Source organism: Protopterus annectens, chromosome 17.part0 (assembly GCF_019279795.1).
Source record: "Protopterus annectens isolate FY-2018-M chromosome 17.part0, PAN1.0, whole genome shotgun sequence".
Classification (NCBI taxonomy): domain Eukaryota; kingdom Metazoa; phylum Chordata; order Ceratodontiformes; family Protopteridae; genus Protopterus; species Protopterus annectens.
The window spans coordinates 350193094-350209397 of record NC_056751.1 but is presented as its reverse complement, the minus strand read 5'-3'; the positions used below and the strand labels follow the sequence as shown (position 1 = coordinate 350209397).

At 43.6% G+C, this 16304-nt stretch overlaps 1 protein-coding gene across 1 annotated transcript in view; it reads left to right on the top strand.

Moving 5' to 3' along the window:
• The window catches only part of GTF2H1 (general transcription factor IIH subunit 1), a 1328232-nt gene that overhangs the window by 626658 nt on the left and 685270 nt on the right, over window positions 1-16304 (top strand). The window contains exon 8 of the mRNA XM_044059405.1: window positions 13053-13132. Within this exon, the coding sequence (XP_043915340.1) occupies window positions 13053-13132 (80 nt within the window). The remainder of the gene's footprint in view (window positions 1-13052; window positions 13133-16304) is intronic.

The following is a 16304-nucleotide window of genomic DNA, read 5'->3' as shown; positions in this document are numbered from 1 at the left end:
CAATTACCTCCACACCATCATGCCACCCACTTCAAAACTTTACAAAAAGTACAGCTAAAAACATGCTGGCTATGCCCTTGCAACTCCCACTCTAATATCATCCACCCCATCCATCCACTACCTTTCTTTCCACTTCACTAACTACCTTGATTATAGCAAGCTCAGATGCTTATAAGCCTAGTACTTATTATACAGCAGGAACTTCTCATTGTAACATTTGTTAATGTCTGATGTTAAGTTGTCATTCTCGCCTTCATTCTTGCTGGATGGGTTCGGAGCCGATCCTCGGCTCCGACTCGGCCTATACTATAGCTCGAGAGCTATTTTTACTGGCTCGAGGCAGCCCTATATCCCACAATACCATGCGCTAACTCCCCAGATCTCGTTTGCCGCTTCGCTGTGAGGTTGCCTTTTTTACCAGCTCAGGTCAGTAAAGGAATTTTCAACAAAGTTTCTATATTTTTTGAGGTAGTTTATTAGGTTATTTTCCCTACTTTTGTTCCCTATCGATATTATACTTAATAGTGTTTGTTTCGTAAGCCCTACCCACCCCTGTAGTTAACTTTTATAATCAGGCCTACAGGCTTTAGTTTTTCTGTTTACTCACCCCTGTGTGTGTGTGTGTGTGTGTGTGTGTGTGTGTGTGTGTGTGTGTGTGTGTGTGTGTGTTGTTTTAGTCAGCCCCCTCATCTCCCCCTTGTGTGTAAGTGAGTGAGTGTGTGTGCTGATTGAGTGACTGTCTTTAGGGCAATGTCCAAAGACATTAAGGTCTCGGGATTCAGGAAGTGTGACTCGTGCTGTCAGAAAATGTCTCTGACAGACTGTCACACTTCTTGAGTCTATTGCTTGGGGCCTTTATACCTGCAGGACTCTTGTTCCATTTGTCACGGATTTAGTTCAAGAGTCCTGCAGGAAAGGTGTAACAAGTTTATTCTAAGGGGCTTGTTAAAGCCTGATGACTCCCCGTCCAAGTCTGGCTCGGGGAAGTCATCAAAAACTGCCAAACCCTCGGCTCCAGCTTCTGAGCCGAGGGCTGGTGTTGTCGAGACTGCTCCGGCTGGCTCCGGGGCGAGCAAAGTGGGTTCCGCTCTGAAGCCATCATCGGAGCCGACCCCAGCGCGCAAGCACTCTAGGTCCCCTTCTTTAGAGTCCGTCAGATCGGCTCCGAGGTCCCCCTTCCTATCGGAGCGGAGTCATAGGACTCATTCATCGAGGTCTTCCAGGCTCTCCGACCACGACATCGAGATGGTGGTCAGTAGACTCATAAAATCTCAGGCACTGGCCCAAATGCTTCAGAGCCCATCTCACCAAACTGTGGCTCCTTCGATACAGTTATCCATTCCTCCTCCGACTCTTCTCTCCAGTTCGGAGCCGGAGTTCGTCGGAACCGTGACCTTGCCCACTTCAGAGCCGATACCCCCCTCCTTCAGCTCCGGTGTCGTTGGCTCCGACCTCTTTATTGGTTCCGTCCATGGAGAGGTCCGGGCGCCGGGACTCCATTGTCGGCTCCGAGGGGGCGAGTGGCATCGGACCCTTGTCCGACCCCGCTCTCCCTCTCGGAGCTTCGGCTCTGGTTAGTTCGGCCCCGACATCATTCTCAGAGCCTTCTCTGTCGGTTCCGGGGGCGGTTCCAGTCTCTTCGGAGCCGGGGCTACCTTTGGTGTCTGATAGGGGAGCCTTCGAGGTGATGAGGAGTGTGCTGGACCCAGTGTCCACTCCAAGGTTAAGTTCTGCGGCTCCTCCCTCTGTAGTGCCTGTTACGGTCTCTGGCCACCCTCCTATACCCGACAGCAGGGATCCAAAGCATAAGGTACCCACTTTGGGTGTCTCCTCCTCTTCCGAGGGTTTCCCTGAAGTTTCAGGGGAACCTCCTAGGAAAAGAAAGTGCAAGAGGAAGCACATAGACTCCCCCGAGTCTCTCACGTTGGACACCGACTTGGATGAGTCGGAGGGTTCCCCCAGATCCCCCTCTGAGGATGTCTCCTTTTCAGACATCCTGGAGATCCTAAGACAGAGGGGAAATTGGTCCACTCTCAAACCTTCCGAGGACAAGTCGATTTACCTTGACGCCTTTGGATCTCGCCCTTCCACCTCCTGGGTGTCTCCACCTTTCGACCCACTAATGGAGGTAGTGGCTAGAAAGGCGTGGGCAGCTCTTGATTCAATGGAACCTACCCCTAGGAGGCCTTCTAAATTTATTTCTGCACCAGATGACAAATCCTTTCTCACCAAAGGTGTTTCAGTTGATGCTATGGTGGTAGCGGCAGCCACTAAGAAGGAATTAGCTGATCCTTCTGTACCTGTTCATCCTCCTAACAAAGAGTCCAGGACCATGGACAGGTATGGCAAGCGGACCTTTGCTTCAGCGACATTTTCTATGCGATCGCTGAACTATTTATGTCATCTCACCCGCCTTCAGAGAGACTTGCTCACAGAGCTGGGTGAAACGGTACAGGATCCTTCTGCTGCGGGGTTTAAGGACAAAATAAACTCTCAGCTGGCTACCCTGAACTCCATTGTTAACTCCTCCATGCGGCTAATCTCTTATGCGGCCGATGGAGCGAGTAGGGCTGCTGGCACAGGCGTTGCGTTGAGACGTCACGCTTGGATGTGACTCTGTAACTTTGCCGACCCCTTCATGGCGTCCTTCACCAACACCCCCTTTGACGGTTCGGAATTGTTCGGGCCTCAGGTGAAGAATACCCTCACCAGATGCGAGCAAGATGGTAAGACTCTCTCTGCAGTGGGAGTCCGTTTTTCCATGCCTTCTAGACCTTATCCTAAAGGACAGAGGGGTGGAAAGATGTGGTTCCACAAACCACAGGGAGTCGCGCCTGCCACACGTGGTGAATTTCCCCCTAGAGGCAGAGGGGGGAATAATAACAGACGCCGCCCCAGGGGCAGAGGGGGTCCACAGAACCAGGGTTCCAGGGAATCTTTCCCTGACCAACCCTTTCAGCATCCCTGAGAAGCTGCCCGACTGTCCGCCTTCGGAGGCAGTCGAGGGAAGATTATCTCTGTACCCGGAAGCCTGGCAATCCATCTCCCAAGACACATGGGTACAGAAGATCTTATCCGAGGGTTACAAAATTCCTTTCACTTTCCCTCCGGTACAACCGCCAAAACCCTTACCAGACGTACCACCTGCACAAGGGGTCAGGCTCAGCTAGAAATAAAAAAGCTGTTAAACAAAAGTCATTCAGGCAGTCCCAGCAGATCAGCTAGGATCCAGAATCTACTCCAGATTCTTTTTGGTACCAAAAAAGACAGGAGATTGGAGACCGATTTTGGACCTCAGCAGGTTAAACAACTATGTATTAAAGACAAAATTTCAGATGGTAACACTGCAGTCCATTCTACCCTTTTTGGGCAGAGACAACTGGATGTGCTCATTAGACCTTCAGGACGCGTACTACCACATAAAAATACACAGGCGCTCCAGGAGGTTTCTCCGCTTCCGGCTGGGAGTCAGTCATTTTCAATTCAGGGCCCTGCCCTTTGGTCTCACCACAGCCCCCCGGGTGTTCACCAAATGTTTGGCAGTGGTCACGGCTCACCTGAGACAAAAAGGATTCCAGGTGTTTCCATACTTAGACGACTGGCTTATTTCCGCTACCACCAAACAGGATCTCATAATTGCCAGGGATTATACTATCCATCTTTGCAACAGCCTGGGTATTTCTATAAATTTTGCAAAGTCCTCCTTGTCGCCTTGTCAATGTATAAACTTTATAGGTGCCGTATTAAACACCACAGAAATGTCTGCAACATTACCACCTCAGAGACTGACAGACATAAGGCGGAATGTTCAGCTTCTGTTTCAGCCCAGCAGAGTCCAAGTCAAGCTAGTATTGAATGTGTTGGGCCTCATGGCGGCGGCGATTCTTCTACTTCCATTAGCCCGCTTCCACATGAGACTCCTTCAGTGGATGCTGTTTTCTCAGTGGTCCTTTCAACAGCTGCCAATGACCCACAACATTTTAATAACACCATCTTGCAAGAAACATCTCTCCTGGTGGATGGTTTCCCCTCAGCTTTTTCAGGGAAGACCCTTTGTTCTCCCCCCTCCAGTTGCCACTGTCACAACGGATGCCTCCCTGATCGAGTGGGGGGGGCATTATCAGGGCAGGACGGTCCAGGCCACTTGGCAACAGTCAGAATGCCACCTGCACATAAATGTCCTGGAGATGAGGGTGGTGCTTTTGATGTTGCCGGCCCTTCAGAGCTCTCTTCCCACGGGGACTATAGCAATTCAAATGGACAATATGTCTGTGGTGTGGTACATAAGCAAGCAGGGCGGAACAAGGTTCTACCCCCTCTGTCGAGAAGCACTCAGACTTTGGCAATGGGCGATTTCATCTCAACGGTTTCTGATAGCAACGCACATCCCCGGGAAGTCCAACGTCATAGCAGACAGATTGAGCAGAACTATCCTCATGCCTCACGAGTGGTCTCTAAATCAAGCGGTAGTAGACGGAATTTTTCGGAAGTGGGGCCAGCCTTGCTGCGACCTTTTCACAACTCTGCAAAACAGCATGTGCCTCGACTTCTTCACACTTTTTCCTCTTTCAGGCCAGCCCCTCAGAGACGCTCTTGTTCACGTTTGGCCCCGGGGTCTTCTTTATGCCTTTCCTCCCTTTCCATTGATCCCGCAACTAATTCAGAAAGCAACCGCATTGCGATCCAAAATGATCCTCATTGCCCCGTTTTGGCCTTGACAAGTTTGGTTCCCGTTCCTGCACAAATACCTACTGGAACAGCCTTGGCATCTGGAACCCCTTCTGGATCTGTTGACCCACCTCACGGGCAAGCTGCATCAGTCTCTACATTCCATCAACCTCACAGCTTGGTTGCTCCACCTCACAGCTTGGTTGCTCCACTTCCAGCCATAGCCAGGCTTCCCCTTATTTCTCCTCCTGTTCGTGATATCATTCTGGCTTCCCATAAGTCCAATACTAGGAAGACTTATGTGAGTAAATGGAAGCGTTTTTCACACTGGGCACAAACTAGATCCTTAGATCCTTTCCATGCACCCATTCATGAGGTTCTAGACTTTCTGGTGGAGCTTTTTCATTCGGGGTCATCATCGGCCACTATCAGGGTAAAATTAGCGGCCATTGCTAATTTTCATGTTGGACTCTCAGAAGCAAATATTATGTTCCACAAACTCTGTAAAGCCTTTCTCAAGGGCATCTTGTTGCTCAGACCTCCAGTCAAAGATCCACCCCCACAATGGGATTTTAATTTAGTTCTAACGTCACTAATTCTACCCCCTTTTGAACCGGCAGCTTCTTGCTCCCTCAAACTTCTTTCTTGGAAAACGCTGTTTTTAGTAGCTGTAACATCTGCCAGAAGGGTATCGGAACTTCAAGCCTTGTCTGTCCGTCCTCCCTATTTGGTTTTTCATAAAGATAGGGTTACTCTCAGAACAAACCCTTCCTTCCTACCAAAAGTGTTATCGGAAGCAAATCTAAACCACTCCATTGATTTGCCCGTCTTTTTCCCAGACTATACCAACAGGGCTGAACAAAAATTACATTCATTAGATGTTCATCGCCAATTACGGTATTACCTAGACAGGACAAAACAATTCAGAAAGTCAGACCAGCTCTTCCTCTCTTATGCTGCAGGCAAGAAAGGGCTTCCAGTATCGAAAGTTACTCTTTCCAGATGGCTGACATCTATTATTACCTTGATCTATGAGTTGAGACACAGGCAACTACCCTCTAGGCCTAAAGCTCATTTAACCAGGGCACTATCAACTTCAACAGCTTTTCAAGCAAGGTTACCCCTAGATGCCATTTGTGCAGCAGCTGCATGGGCATCCAAACATACCTTTATTGCCCATTACAAGCTTGATCTAGCCTCCAGAAATAGAGCTGATTTTGGTTCCACTGTACTCAGGAGTCTGTTCCATTGAGCCACCCAGGACTAAGATGCTAGGGACGCTGTCCCATCCAGCAAGAATGAAGGCGAGAATGACAACTTAACATTAAGAAGTTATGTCTTACCATAACGTTCCATGTTAGTTGTCTTCTTCTCGCCTTCTTTCTTGCGCCCCTCCCTCCTGCCCCCTAGCCTGGATAGACTCAAGGTTCTGAGTCCTTCCATTTCTGGAGATACAATATGTTGCATCTTTCATGTTATCCTTAGTGTTACTAGCAGGTAACCTGTACTCGTAAAATAGGATTATAATATTATTATTATAATATTACTTTTTATACTATGTTTTAGCTTCCAAACGAGATCTGGGGAGTTAGTGTATGGTATTGTGGGATATAGGGCTGCCTCGAGCCAGTAAAAATAGCTCTTGAGCTATAGTATAGGCCGAGTCGGAGCCGAGGATCAGCTCCGAACCCATCCAGCAAGAAAGAAGGCGAGAAGAAGACAACTAACATGGAACGTTATGGTAAGACATAACTTCTTATTATGTACTTCACAGATAAAGATTCTAGTTGTCTACTGATGTACTATGTCCTTCATCTGTAAATATGTTGTAAGTAAATACTATGTTAAACTGTTAATCGCTGTGTAATCCAATGTAACTACTATCTGTTTATTTTAACTGTGGAGCTTTTCTCCCTGGGCCTCCGCTGAAAATGGACCCATGTCGAGTCGGACACTCCCGGTCAACAAATTTAAATAAATAAATAAAGTAACATGTATTTTCTGGAGAGAGTTTGATGCAGACAAAATTTGTAGCTTTATGCTGTTATTTTCAACAGGTAAAAACTGATGGTAAAAATCTAACAACCACAGATTAATTATTTTCTGGTTTCAGCAGTACCTCCACAATGAATCCCTTTCTGTTGCAACTCATCTTTGGGTAACATAATGAAAAAATATTGGATAAGGGAGGAAATTAGTTATTTTAATGAATGCCTTTACATTTATTCTGATGTTCTTCGTGTTTCACAGTTGCAGTCATTACATTTGGGTAATCTGCTGGCAGGTTGCCCTCAGTCGGCCTGAATAACAAAGTCTTGGGTCCTGCGTCGGTTGCTGTCTCCTCTTCCATGACGTCAGGTCATCACGGGTGTAAAACATGCAGCCGACGCCATTTTATTCAGTCTTTCTTGCCGCGCAGTGCCCGAAGCAGAAGCAGTTCGCAAGTGCCGGTCGGCAGACTCCTGAAATTTTTGCATTCGAGTTTCAGAACTGATGTCTTCAACTAAAGCTAAGTACCCCGTTGGGGAAACTTTTTCTTGCTCCTTACTGATGTCAGTAAAAGTTAATAATTGCATTACTTGTGGGAAGCAAATGCCTCATAAGGATTTTCATTTGTACTGTATTCCTTGCCTAGGCCCAGATCATAACGTGTCTTGCTGTCGGTTTTGTGCTAGATTTAACCAATGCACTATTAAGCGTCGGTATATTTTTGCCTCAAAATATTTTGGATCCAGATTTAATTACCCTGAAATGTCACCAGTTAGCAATCCGACTACCCGGAGTTCACAAAAAACGCAAAGAAAAAGTCAGAGACAGACCGTCGATGTCCAAAACCGATGACGAAGCTTTTCTTAAGCCAGTTGTCGGTTTGCCGGTACTCGGTGAGGTGCTTTCGCGGCCCCTGATGCCCGCTACTTTTGAGTCGCAGGCCTCTACTGAGACCCATGCAAAGTCCGGTATGCCATGAGATTCTCAGAGTATTGAACTCGCGGACGTCTCTCCCTTGGATGGGTCCGGAGCCGCTGAGCAGGCACCGGCTTCTGAGGGTGTTTTCAGGCCTTAATGTTTTTATATAAAACAGACGCCAGCTTCAAAAACATCTTCTAAGTCTAAAAAACTGATGCATGAGCCACGTGCTCAGGCCCCTCTTCCTAAAAAACAGATGATCAAAATGGCTGAGGACTTAATTACCTTGATCAGGGGTTCCCAACCCCCCCCCCCCGCTAAGAGGCCTATGCAAGACACTGATTATGAATCTTAGATCAGGTTTCCATTTCTTCTGATTCCTCTTCTGATCAGGAATTTTCTGTTCCACCCTATGAGGATTCAGATGCAGAAGAATCCATCCCATCTGCATCTCCTCATGAGGATTATTCTTTTGGAGAAACCTTGCATACTTTAAGGGAGCATTTTCATTGGGAAAGTCAGGATTTCTCTGAATCAAAAAAGAGGCTTAGGGATTTCCTTCTTCTTCCTCAGCATAGGCTTTTGACAATACCTCCTGTATTAGACATTGTTGTTGATGTGTTTTTGGAATCAAGCATGGCTCCTGATTCCCTACCTCTGGCTCCTAGTAAGCCAGACAGATATTACAGGGTTCCTGACTCCTACAAATTTCTATTCAAAAATCCTGCTGCTGATCCTGAGACTATCTCACAGGGTCCCAAAGATGTAAAGGCCTCTACAGCCAAAAACCCTACCCCCCTCTGATATAGATTCCAGGGTGCTGGATAGATGGGGAAAGAAGGTTTATAAGTCTGCAACCTTGGCAATTAAGGCCTTAAACTGCCAGTTTCATATGCTTAAATATCAACAACATGTTATGGGCTTATTGAAACAGAAAATTATGTTGATTTCTGATTGTGTGGAAAATAAAGATTTACAGGAATTATTGCATGCAGCAGAACAGGTTGGAAAGCATACTTTGCAATGTGGTTTTGATTCCTTGGAGGCCTCTTGCAGGGCCGCAGTTACTGTATCTGTGATTAGAAGGCATGCCTGGCTCAAGGAGCAAAATCTGCCTGATCATGTTAAAGCTAAATTGTTGGATGCCCCTTTACAGCATGATACTCTGTTTGGTAATAAGGCAGAAGAGGTTTTAAAGAAAATGGAAGACAAAGCTAAATCTATGCAAACTGTAAAATATTTCTTACAAGTGCAGCCACCCAAGTTCAGTAGGCACTGGCCTACTAAAAAATGGTCTTTTCCTGTGTCCAACAGAGCCTCTCAAGGCAAATCCAGGTGCTCAAAAGGCTCTAGATACCAATCACAGGGTTCTTACAGGTCAAAGCAATGGGGTGCCTCCACCTCCAAATCTGGAGGAAACAAAGCACAACCCTACAGTAAGCAGTCTCAATGACTTCCCACTACCTTCACCAAGCACTTATCTTTTGGCAGCCCCCTTGGGGGTAAAATTAGCACTTCATGCTCAAAAGTGGCAGTTAATTACCCAGGACAAGTGGGTATTAAACATAGTATCCCAGGGGTACAGATTTCATTTCTATACTTTGCCAATTCCAAACGGTTGGCCAGATCTGCCACAAAATCAATGGGCAGAGGCTGAGAAACAAGTTACGTCCCTCATGGATAATGGGGGCTATGCAACCAGTACCAGAACAGGAAAAAGGACAAGGTTTTTAGTCAAGACTTTTCCTGGTACCCAGAAAAGACAATGCCTGGCGTCCAATACTGGACTTATTGATTTTGAACACGTTCCTGGACATTCCAAAATTCAAAATGCTGACTTTACAACAGCTACTGCCTATGCTGGGCAGGAACGCTTGGTTAGTGACTTTAGACTTAAAAGAGGCATACCTGCATATCCCAATAAGAGAATCGTGCAGAAGATACCTGCGCTTCAAGTCAGGTTTTTTGCATTACCAATCCTCTGCACTGCCCTTTGGCTTATCTACTGTGCCCAAAGTCTTTACAAAGTGCCTGGCACCAGTAATTGCATTTTGCAGACAAAGAAGCATACAAGTTTATCCTTACCTGGACGACTGTCTCATTCAAGCAGAGAACAAGGACATTCTTCTTCAACGTCTGGCATTTGTAAAAAGGCTACTAACATGCCTAGGGTACACAATAAATGAAAAGAAATCCCAACTGGTACCCTCTCAAATAATTACATTCCTGGGTGCAAGCTTGAATACAACTGCCCAGATGGCTTACTTTACGCCAGACAAACAGAGGCAACTGACAACATACTTTAAACAGATGGCAACAAAAACCCAGTTATCTGCAAGACAAATTCCGCAGGCTTTGGAGTTCATGGAATCCTGCATTCTACTAATTCCATGTGCAAGACTGCATATGAGGAAACTTCAATGGTACCTAAAAAGTTTATGGAGTCAACATTGTCACATTCTGGAAACAATGATTCCTCTCATTCCCTGCCTACAACAGGAGTTTCTTTGGTGGGCAGAGACATGTCACCAAAACAAGGGACTGTCATTCACTCTACCCCCTGCCACCCAAACCCTAACTACAGATGCATCAGACTATGCTTGTGGGGCCCACCTGGCGGGGAGATTCATTCAGGGTACATGGATCCCACAACAAATGCATCTGCATATCAACCAGAAAGAGATGCTAGCTGTTCAGAATGCTCTGACAGCCTTCAAGGACTTACTTCATCCAGGACAACTACTGATAAAGACGGACAACACCACGGTTATGTGGTACATAAACAAGCAGGGGGGTACACATTCCTACCCCCTTTGCAGACTAGCCATGGCATTGTGGAACACAGCTTTGACTTACCAAGTACATCTTCAAGCTGAATTCCTGCCAGGAAAACAAAATACTCTGGCAGATGACCTAAGCAGAAATTTTATGGACCCGCACGAGTGGAAACTGGATCCACAAATCTTCAGCATGGTAACACAGAAATGAGGGAGCCCAGACATAGATCTATTTGCCTCTCCCCAAAATTATCAACTGGACAAATTCTGCACAAGGACTTATCACAGACAAGCATGGAAAGTGGATGCCCTATCCTTCAGTTGGAAAAACTTATCAGTCTATGCCTTTCCCCCTCTGCCTCTTCTCTTCAAGGTCTTACTAAAGGTCAAACAGGAAAAACCAAAAATGATCCTAATTGCTCCGGACTGGCCTCACCAGCACTGGTACCCAATTCTAAAGAATATGTCTCAACTCCCTCCTTGGTACTTGCCTCAAATACTTCATCTACTGTCAGCAGAACAATCAAATTCTGCACACTCAGCTCCAAACTCTGAACCTTGCAGCATGGCTGATCATTTTATTATTAAAACAACACCTCTCAATAAATCTGTGATGGATGTCATTTTGGAAGCCAGAAGGCCTAGTACTAGAAAATCTTATGCTGATAAATGGAAGAGATTCTGTGCTTGGAACCAAGCACAAGGAACGGGCACAGCAAAACCAAATATCCCTCAGATTTTACAATACTTGACTGAGATGCTTGACAAGGGCCTATCTTTTTCTTCAATAAAAATCCATGCCTCTGCCATCTCAGCTCATTACAACATGGAGCCTCCCCTCTTTTCTCATCCTCTGCTAAAACAGTATCTTAGAGGGGCCAAAAATTTAAGGCCTCCCAGAAGATCACTAACTCCTGCATGGGACCTCAATTTTGTGCTGGAAAAACTCACCCTGCCTCCTTTTGAACCAGCAGCTACTGCGGATATAAAATTTTTGTCTTGGAAAACAGCTTTCCTCTTGGCAATCACTTCAGCAAAAAGGGTTTCAGAACTGCAGGCTCTCGTGGCTGTGGAGCCTTTTATTACATTTCACCCGGACAGGGTGTCCCTCAGGACCAATCCTTCCTTTATGCCTAAGGTGGTATCCAGTGTGGCTCTTAACCAAACAATTCATCTGCCAACATTTTACCCAAATCCGCAGAACAAGGGGAAGTGGATTCTGCATTCATTGGACATACACAGACAACTAAGATTCTTCTTAAACAGGACCAAATCTCTAAGAAAGTCTTGAGCAAGTACTGGCGGCATTTGCTTCAGGATCAGAGGGGAAGGCTACATCAGAGAAGACTATTTCTAGGTGGATAAGCCACTGCATTAGTTTCTGCTACTTGCACCATGGTAAACCTGTGCCCAAGGGAATCGGGTCACATTCCACCAGGGCTGCCTCTACCTCAGCAGCTTTTCTCAGAGGAGTTCCAACCAAAGGCATTCTAAAAGCTGCTACCTGGAGCTCTCTCCATACCTTCACAAAGCATTATAATTTGCCTCTCTTCTCCAAATCCAGGCCAGGATTTGCCACTGCAGTTCTGCAGAGCCTTATAGCCCCTCCTCATGCTATTTAATTCCATCCTCCCATCCATAGCTTTGGGATTCTACCCAAATGTAATGACTGCAACAGTGAAACACGAAGAACATAGTACAGTTGTGTACACTTAGCATAAATGTAGATGTTCGAGTGTATTCACTGTTGCAGTCCAGGTTACCCACCTGCCATCCCCTTTTTCTATAACTTCTCTTTCCTTCAGTATATTCTAAAGCCTTTGTGGTGTATTTGCTTTCAGATAAAGGTAAAGTTTATGTTGCTAAAGGTGCATTTACATATATTGCTGTTTGTTTTATATATATATAGATATATAGATATATAGATATACAGATATATATATATATATATATATATATATATATATATATATATATATATATATATATAGAGATATATATATAGATATATATATATATATATATATAGAGAGAGAGAGATATGCATATATATATATATATATATATATATATATATATATATATATATATATTTGCTCCCCATTTGGGAGCACCTGACATCTGGGGCAAGAAAAACTGAATAAAATGGCATTGCCTGCATGTTTTATACCCCTAACTACCTGACGTCATGGAAGAGGAGACAGCAGCCAACGCAGGACCCAAGACTTTGTTATTCAGGCCAACTGAGGGCAACCTGCCAGCAGATTACCCAAATGTAATGACTGCAACAGTGAATACACTCGATCATCTACATTTATGGTAAGTGTACACAACTGTACTTTCTGAACTTTGACGCATGTTCGAACATTGTATTAGATGTTACTGTTGTGTTGTTAATTATTTTTTATCCTTTAGTGACCGGATTAGTCCTCTAGCAATGGTTAGTTGTAGCAGTCAGATGTAGCATGTTTACACATTCCTGAAAACAGCCTCTGCAAACAAATTATTTCTGTTTGCTGTAAGTAACCATCGCCATTCACGCTGCTTCTCCACAACAAGGTATTTGAAATTAATTTATGTAGGTAGTCTGGCTGCCTTACAGAAGTGTAATACAATTTAAAATTAATTCCAGTTTTTTCTGACCTTTTAAAAGATTGATTGGTGAGTTGGAAACATCATTTATTTATTTTTTAACTGTAGGATTAAAATCGATGGTCTGCCAAGGGGTGAAGAATCCTTTAGTTGATTTAACTGCACTGGAAGACAAAGCACTTGATGAGGTAAATTAATAAATTTTAAACCACATAATCTGTTGTTATATTGTATACCAAGTAATTTAACTGCAGCTGGACATCAGGATGTATATCACTGGAACACAAATAAATCAATTTTCCTACTGTACAAAGTGTGAGAGTTGTATGCCACCTGAATTTGTATGCAAGTTTTTATTGAGAACAACTTTACAAACATGTTTTCAATACACTGAGCTGAAGTTGTCATATGAGATTATAAATTTGGACCATCTGTTTAAGTATACAGTAGAGAGTCGATTATCCAAACTAATTGGGACCTAGGGTAGTTCGGATAATCAAACATACATTGAACTGGATAAAAAACTTCTAAATCTTGTGTTTTTCTGCACACAGGGGCTACACATTTCAACCGTTTAGAGATTCCAGTGGAAGTAAATAATATTTTTCGTACACGAGCAGGCTACAAGCTCAAAAAACACTCACAAGCGAATATGTATAATGTTTACATATTCAAACTTTGATTTTTCCTACCCAAAAAGTTTGGAAGGCTGTGTTCTGATAACTGACGTTTCAGATAATTGACGTTCAGATAATCGACTGTAGGATCACTTGTTTTTGCAGTGTTTGACCTTGTGTAGTAGGTTCAAAAATTGAAATCCCTTAACGGGTAGAAGTTGGTTGGGTGGCTTTATATTTGAGCATGAGGCACTGATACTTACATTTCTTTTAAGTAGATTGTGCTTTCTTTTGCTACAGATATCATTCAATATCCCTCTGTCAATGCTCTCTTGGCATCAAGCCTAGCATTTGTCACAAATGTGGCAGGTGTTTTATTTTGTAAAATAAAATCTTCAACAAGCCTTAAAGGTAAACTACCTTGAGTTAACAAACACTCACCAGCACAGTATTCCTTTCTTTGTAAGGTGGTAGTGAGAAAAGGTTGCATCTTTTTGGATAGATGCATTTTGAGCAGTATATGTAGAATTAAAGGTTATGGATATTTTTAAGGAAGTACATAGATTTTTTTTGTCCTTTTACTAATGTCAGACTTACTTGGTGTGCATTTTCTAATTTCTTGGATTTGTCAGTCTTTCTTGTATAATGTTATTGCTTTTGTCTAAATGTTAAAAATGACCAGTTATGGACTTGCACACTAAAGTACATGCTAACGTGTTTGATGATGGTCAGTAGCATTACAACAAATTAATGTTTTTTTAACTTACCTCCAGAAGAAAATGTAGAATGCCAAAAACATAATTATGTAACTGTTTATTCGGGATAAAGTGCGTTTCAGAGATGATTTGAAACAGAAAATGTGTTGTACATTTTTGTTTAAGTAACAAAAACTGCCTTTTGTTAAAAGTTGCAGGTAGGTAAAATTTTACAGCTGAAAACCCCTCTGAAAGTTGGAAGTCCCAAGTAAAATGCATTCACAGCTAAAAACTTCACTGAATGTTGCTGCATTATTTACCATCTTTCTGTTTAAATGTGTGTTCACACTGAAAAGAAGCTTAGAACTAAAACACCAGTTATGCATGTATGTTCCAAAGGGGGGGTGGGGGTGGGTGGGGGTTTGTACTGTCAAAAGTTTTAAAAAATATTTCAATTGGCATAGAGATGTATGGCATAGTCCCTTCTGCTTTCTCTCAACAATCTGTTTCTGCTTATGTATCCTCAAATGCTTTGTGGTTTTCTTTGGCATTTGATGTCCTTTTATCTGATAACTAAATTATATTTTCCTTATTTTTTTTCTTCCCCCACAGGCAGGTTTAATGCTCTTTTATTTGCTTCCATTGTTGTTACGTTCCTCCCTTGTGACATTTGGTAGAAAACATGTCAGTCATAGTTAAGTTTGCCTTGTGAAGACTGAGTAGCTCAGCTGTAGCAGAGTTAATGGTGAACCATACTGTTTGTTGTGGGTTTCGGCGTGTAGCTCGCAAGACAAACCATCGCCGAAACCAAATGGCTGCAGCAGCACTTTGCCATAGTGCAATATGGCTGAAAAGCATAGCCGCTGAAGCAGTATTCTATGCACGGAAATTTTATACCTGGTGGCGATCCTTACAGACAGCTGTCCGGCTGTATTCATGCAGAGACAGCCGTACTGGATGTGTAACACATTCCTTATTCTCATTCAAGGAATGCATTTATTTAATTATCTATTTATTTTTTTGTCAGACGTCTGACAACAAAATAAATAAATCATTAAATAAATGCATTCCTTGAATGAGAATAAGGAATGTGTTACACATCCAGTACGGCTGTCTCTGCGTGAATAAAGTCGGACAGCTGTCTGTAAGGATCGCCACCATGTATAAAATTTCCATGCATAGATTACAGCTGCAGCGGCTATGCTTTTCAGCCATATTGCACTATGACAAAGTGCTGCTGCAGCCATTTGGTTTTGGTGATGTAGCTCGCAGGGAAATGTCTTGCGAGCTAAATGCCGGAGCCCGTTTGTTGTCCACCTCTTTCCAGATGGCTGCGCACTTTCAGATATGAGATAATTTCTTCTTCATCATTTGAGAGAACACATGTGATCAGAGTTTCTCATTGTGGTGTTCAGATTCTCAAGAGTTCCCAAGGGCACTCTGAGCATATTGCAGATTCAGTCATGATAAAGAGGCTGTGACTCTTACGAGTATTCCCATCTTTGGTCTTGGAGTAGCTGTGATATTTGGTTGACTTGGATCTTGGTTACTGGGTGTTGATATTCATGATTGCACCGTTTTAGATTTTCATTTGGGAGCTACAGATTGACTCGTCATATCTTCAGAGCTAATGAAGAAATTCTTAGAATGATTTCAGGTTTTCATTGTTTAATTGCACTTCATCATTGCAAGACATTTATACTGCTTTTAGTTGGCCTCCACTTCACTTCATACTTTTGCTACAGGAGGGATGCAGCTTTCCAAGGCAGAACATCTCTTACCATCTGTATCACAAAACATTCAGTTGTTTTTTTTTTTCTCTTAACAGCATTTTTAACATCCACGAGGTAAGGTCTGTTTGGGAAGCTGCTAGAATAATATAGTGACAGAGTGTAGATCTTACTTTAAGCTGCTTTTGTAGCGTGTGATCATTTCACATGGACTTGGTTGCTTTTGGTGTCGCCAACATCCCAAGAGATGAACTTGAGTAGACAGTCAGACATTAGGATAGCTCAACAACTTCTCTTTATACCTTCATTGGGCCCACT